This window comes from Procambarus clarkii, chromosome 47, assembly GCF_040958095.1.
Source record: "Procambarus clarkii isolate CNS0578487 chromosome 47, FALCON_Pclarkii_2.0, whole genome shotgun sequence".
Lineage (NCBI taxonomy): Eukaryota > Metazoa > Arthropoda > Malacostraca > Decapoda > Cambaridae > Procambarus > Procambarus clarkii.
In genome coordinates, this window is record NC_091196.1 from 37,813,900 (window position 1) to 37,820,463 (window position 6,564).

Sequence of the window (6,564 nt, forward strand, 5' to 3'; positions counted from 1 at the left end):
CTCAACAGTTTCAAGTGGGGATGGAAGAATGTCTTCCAGGATTGGTATATCTCCATGTGTTTTTGACATATGGGTTTCCGTCATTTTGACAATATTCAGGAATTTTGCAAAAATAATGGCATTTACTATTTTTAAAAGATTATTAGCAAATTTACAGAAATGGTGCATTCGGAAGACAAAACCAATTTTTCACTTTTGACAATTGAGCACCTGCTACATCCAGATTCTAGGGAGGAAAGGAAGGACGATCTTACTGGATCCCATAGCCTCTCCGAGGCACAAACCAGGCTTTTACACAAACCCCCCCCCCCCCCTGCACCCGAGCTTTTTAAAATAGTAAATGCCACTATTTTTGCAAAATTATTACGAGATCTATTATTCTAGAGAATAATGCATATAAATGCATATATGCATATAAATACAAAAGTAAATCAAATCTTATCCTTGTATAATATACAAGCTGATGTGAGATCCCTGTCTACAGGTGGACTGGAACTATTATCCAGTAGGCAGTCTACTGTATTTTATCAAACCGTTATTAGTATAATAGATCTCGTAATAATTTTGCAAAAATAATGGCATTTACTATTTTTAAAAGATTATTAGCAAATTTACAGAAATGGTGCATTCGGAAGACAAAACCAATTTTTCACTTTTGACAATTGAGCACCTGCTACATCCAGATTCTAGGGAGGAAAGGAAGGACGATCTTACTGGATCCCATAGCCTCTCCGAGGCACAAACCAGGCTTTTACACAAACCCCCCCCCCCCCCTGCACCCGAGCTTTTTAAAATAGTAAATGCCACTATTTTTGCAAAATTATTACGAGATCTATTATTCTAGAGAATAATGCATATAAATGCATATATGCATATAAATACAAAAGTAAATCAAATCTTATCCTTGTATAATATACAAGCTGATGTGAGATCCCTGTCTACAGGTGGACTGGAACTATTATCCAGTAGGCAGTCTACTGTATTTTATCAAACCGTTATTAGTATAATAGATCTCGTAATAATTTTGCAAAAATAATGGCATTTACTATTTTTAAAAGATTATTAGCAAATTTACAGAAATGGTGCATTCGGAAGACAAAACCAATTTTTCACTTTTGACAATTGAGCACCTGCTACATCCAGATTCTAGGGAGGAAAGGAAGGACGATCTTACTGGATCCCATAGCCTCTCCGAGGCACAAACCAGGCTTTTACATAACCCCCCCCCCCCTGCACCCGAGCTTTTTAAAATAGTAAATGCCATTATTTTTGCAAAATTATTACGAGATCTATTATACTAATAACGGTAAATAAATAATAAATAGTAAATAAATCAAAATCAGTTACATTATTTTATCTTATTCATAGCATAAATGTTCTCGAAGATTACTAAAAAGAAATTGAATTAGACTACAGCAAATTGGCAAACTTTACCTTGTATCTGTTTCCACCGAGTTTGTTTGGGGCGTTCTTCAACATATCAGCAATACTTGTCTCAACATCTCTTTCAGTTGCATTAGTGTGGGTGTTGATACAGGCTTCTGGAAATTTATAAGAATTAATTAATATATATAATTATAATTCACTTTGCTATTCCCCATTCCACAGTCCTCTCGTCCTTCCCACTTCCCTGTCCCCACATCATCCCCACTATTCCCACTTCCCTGTCCCATCGTCCTCCTTACCATTTTCCCCTCCCCTGTCCTTCTTCCTCCCCCACCATCTCCCATTCACCTGTCCCTTTGTCCTCCCCAGCATTCCCCTGTCCCCACCATCCCCAACTCCCCAGTCCCCTCGTCCTCCCCACCATTACCCTCTCCTCTGTCCCCTCGTCTTCCCCACCATACCCCCCTCTCGTCCTCCCCACCATTCCAAACTACCTCATCCGATGCATTCTATAATGGTCTGATGCTTCCATCAGAAAATTGGGAACATCAAATGATCTGATATTCCCATCACTGAAAAATAAGAACAGCTAAAAAAATGAAATGAAAAAAATAAAAAAATAAACTATACTCATGAAATGAACAGTATGGTAAACAACACAGCTCAATTTCAATGCAATGTCACACAAAATTATTAAATCGAAATGAAAATAAATTGAAATCTATGAAAATTCAAATTATCAATACAATCGGAAATATTGAAATAATATCGCAACATAATATAGTGTGGGTTGCTCTTACGTGCAACAGACGGTGCTGTTTTTCAAAAAAGGCATGGTTTTACCTGTCACAAGTGTGGCATCTATACTTATACTCACGAAATGAACGGTATGGTAAACAACATAGCTCAATTGCAATGCAATGTCACAATAACATTTAATAACAATAATAACAATAACATTTAAATATACTTTAAGATATAATCTAGAAGAAAATAAGAACATTGAAACGGTTCATGAACTCGATTTCAATGAAGGACACTATGGGGAACTTTGAAAAACAGTTAATGAGTATAATTAGACAGACTTGTTGCTAGGCAGAGGAGTAAATAATGAGATATATGGCAAATTTTGCAAAATATACGGCACACAAACATTCATACCCAAACAAAGCAAAATGCTAGGTAAGAACAAAGCAGTTGGCCCGTAGGGGCCAACTGCTTTAGAATTGCTTTTAAAACTTTAAAAAAATTCTAAAATTCTAAAAAATTCTAAACTTTAGAATTGCTTTTAAATACATAGGTCAAAAAGTTTTAAAAGTTTTAAAAGTTTTTTAAACCTCTCGTGTATCATGAGTGTGTTAAAGCATCAGATGGTGCATTCAGATGATGAATATTACCTAGTTCCTTCATCTGGGAAGAATGAACACATATTGGTGCATTCGGATGATAAAAACTAACTACTGTAGTTTAATTGATCAACAGACTGTATATCATATGCAGACTGTATGTGGATCTGCGGGCCACTCCAAACAACAGCCTGGTGGACCAAGCTCCACCAGGGCTAAAGCACAAAGTGATATAGATGTGATAGAGAAACTAGGTCAAATGGAGGAGTAGGTCTGTATATTAAACAGCACCTGACGTGCACAGAGCTACTAAACTCAATGTGGTGGTAGAGTGGTGGGGGGGGGGGGAAACATTGCAGAAAAAAACAAAAATACAATTTGGTCAACAAAACAGCATTGTTTAAAATAGAAGACATGGGTTGTCATTTTGGGGGTAAGGTAGGTTACATTGAGTTAATTAGTTAGTACTTAGTTTTTATCTTAAACTGGTTGGGAGAGGTACAGTGTTGCTGTGCTGGTGAAAGAACACCTAAAGGTAAATTAAATAATGATTGCGAATCCACAAGAAGTTGACATAATATCGCTAGAGATCTGCAATCAGGATGATAAACTTTCCTTAAAGAATTTGACAAACACTTGCTGATAGGACATGAAGTAAATGAAATGTATGTCAAGTTTTGTGAAATATATGATAAAAGCACAACAAAATTTGTACCAAAGGAGAGATGCAGAACTAGGAAAAGGGGTTTGTTCAACAGAAATTGCGAGAGGGCCTGAGACCCAAACACACACAAATGGAATCAATATATAGCAAGAGGCCAAACCCCCAAACATACAAGCGATGCAAAGATGCGAGAAACAGCAGCAGCATTAAGGAGAGGGACTTAAGGACCATAAATAAAGTGTGAAAATAAACTCGAGTAAATTTTTTTAACTACTCTCGACAGTGAAGAAAAACAAATATTCAGACGATTTGTGTTAGAATCATTAATCTTACACTTTCGGTCATATTCAACAACACAAATACATACACACACATTCCTGTTGCTGTAGCAAGTGAAGAATTACACACACAGATCACAATAACGTGATGCATCAAATGAACAAATCCACAAGGGCCGTGACGAGGATTCGAACCTGCGTCCGGGAGCATCCCAGACACTGCCTTAATCGACTGAGCTACAACAGGGTAAAAGGGTTGAAACCGAAGTTCTACTGAACTTACTGGATCCCATAGCCTCTCCGAGGCACAAACCAGGCTTTTACACAACCCCCCCCCCCCCCTGCACCCGAGCTATGTCAACAGGCCGTTCTCCCTCTTCGCCCTTCCGAATGCACCATATCAGTAAATTTTTTAATAATCTTTTAAAAATAGTAAATGCCACTATTTTTGCAAAATTATTACGAGATCTATTATTCTATAGAATAATGCATATAAATGCATATATGCATATAAATACAAAACATAAATACAAAAGTAAATGTAAATAATTTTACCTTGCACCTAGATCCACCAAGCCTGTATGGCGCGCGTTTCAGTACTTCGGAAATCTAGAACTATCTTGAATCTCTAATCTGCAATGAAACAATACATATTATTGCACTTACCAAAACATGGATGAATGTAGAAAATACAGAACTATTAGCTGAATATCAAATAAATGGATTTAATCTATTTCACACAGATAGATATATTACACCGTGTATATTAGGTAATACCTAACATACACGCCTCCACACACACTACATTTGAAATGTAGTCTCAAAAAGACTACATTTCAACAGCAAAGATTACTCCATAAAAAAATAATTAAATTATTGACCAACATGAGAGAGGGTTAGCCAACATGAGGGTTGTGTTGATTGCCTGAAAATATTTAAATTGTGTAATGTATTGAATGGCATTTTTCAAGTTACAACATTTTTTAAATTACTGAACTAGGTTCTAGGCTTTGCTAGGCTTAATTCAATTATTACAGATAAGCCTAACCTAGCCTAGAACCCAGTGGGTTTTCTTCCTATTGGGGAGTGTTGTACATGCCTCGCCTCCACATACACACTAGCACAGCCAGGCCTCGCCTCCACATACACACTAGCACAGCCAGGCCTCGCCTCCACATACACCAGCACTGCCAGGCCTCGCCTCCACATACACACTAGCACAGCCAGGCCTCGCCTCCACATACACCAGCACTGCCAGGCCTCGCCTCCACATACACACTAGCACAGCCAGGCCTCGCCTCCACATACACACTAGCACAGCCAGGCCTCGCCTCCACATACACCAGCACTGCCAGGCCTCGCCTCCACATACTCACCAGCACAGCCAGGCCTCGCCTCCACATACACCAGCACTGCCAGGCCTCGCCTCGCCTCCACATACACCAGCACTGCCAGGCCTCGCCTCCACATTTAAACCAACCAAGCCCACAAATACGTTAACATGGACCAGCATTACACCGTCTAACATACTCTGTCAGATGTAACAACTAAATTTGTGAATTCAAGACCAAATCTATTGTATAACACAGTGTTAGTACGAGAAAAACATTACTTACATTCGAAGCCGTGTTTTAAAATGGCGGCGGTCTTGTACTGACGCTCCAAACTGTGTGTTCGTTTGCGTATGATGAACGTGTGACAATTTACTACAACAATTATTTAATTATTCTTATTCTTTATTTTAATATTTTTAGGGTACATGAAATTTCAAACTTATTTGCACACAATAATATAATTGCATTGTCATAACCTTTATATATTACGGAAAATACGATGACATGAACGAAGTCAAAGTGAAGTTGAAGTCAAAGTCATTCGCCGAACGTATTAGTCATTTTTTTTCATACATACATAGTTGATTTACAAACATAATGTTGGATTTATAGATAGAGCTAGTGCATACAATACCTGAAGCCACTATAGTAGGCCTATATAGCATTTCAGGCAACCGGGCAGTATATATGGACCCCTTACTCAAATCTCTGAATATGTTAGATATTAAGTCCCTGCACATACTCTCATGTGTATTTTATATATATAAAACGCTGCACTGTAATGTCAATCCTGACCTTAAAAGCTTCCTAGAAGGTTGTAACAGATCCCATGAGCACCACACCAGAAACAAATACCTATTTGATATTCCAAGAGTACGACTTAGTCAAACTAGAAATGCTTATTACAAATCAAGAGACCTCGAATGTGGAATGACCTTCCCAGTTATGTTAAAAACTGTACCTCTCCCAACCAGTTTAAGATAAATAAAGATAAATTTATAAGTTAAGAAAAATTCCACAAATCAACAACCCTGTTACTGACCCTGTATTTACCCAAGTCTTTCCTAAATCTAAACTTATCCAATTTATACCCATTGTTTCGTGTTCTATCTTGTGTTGACAATTTTAATACCCTATTAATATCCCCTTTGTTATATCTATTCAGGAAATTGTGGTTGATCTCGAACCCATTGATAATGTGACGACTTATACAGAATTTTGTAACTATATCATCAAGATTGTAACCAGCTTAGCTAAATGTAGTGTGGGGTTCAGTCCCTAAGCCCATATATGTGCCTCTCTAACCATTTAGGTTACAGGGCAAAAACATAAAAACAAAGGTAACTGCAGAAGGCCTATTGGCCCATACCAGGCAGCTCCTATCTATAACAGATAAACACTAAGTACTACCTAATTAACTCAATGTAACCTACCAACCTAACCCCCAAAATGTCAATCCATATCTTTTATTTTAAACAATGCTGTTTTGTTGACCAAATTGTATTTTTACTCTTTTTCTGTCATGTTTCTCCCACCCCTGTTTTTTCCCTTTTTTC

The 6,564-nt window shown here is 37.6% G+C and overlaps 1 protein-coding gene across 1 annotated transcript in view; it reads right to left on the minus strand.

Moving 5' to 3' along the window:
* Positions 1 to 1,494, minus strand: part of LOC138350723 (uncharacterized) — a 3,633-nt gene extending 2,139 nt beyond the window's left edge. Inside the window, exon 1 of the mRNA XM_069301928.1 lies at positions 1,435 to 1,494. Coding sequence (XP_069158029.1) covers positions 1,435 to 1,479 — 45 coding nt within the window. The 5' untranslated portion in view covers positions 1,480 to 1,494. The remainder of the gene's footprint in view (positions 1 to 1,434) is intronic.
* Between the last annotated feature and the right edge of the window lie 5,070 nt (positions 1,495 to 6,564).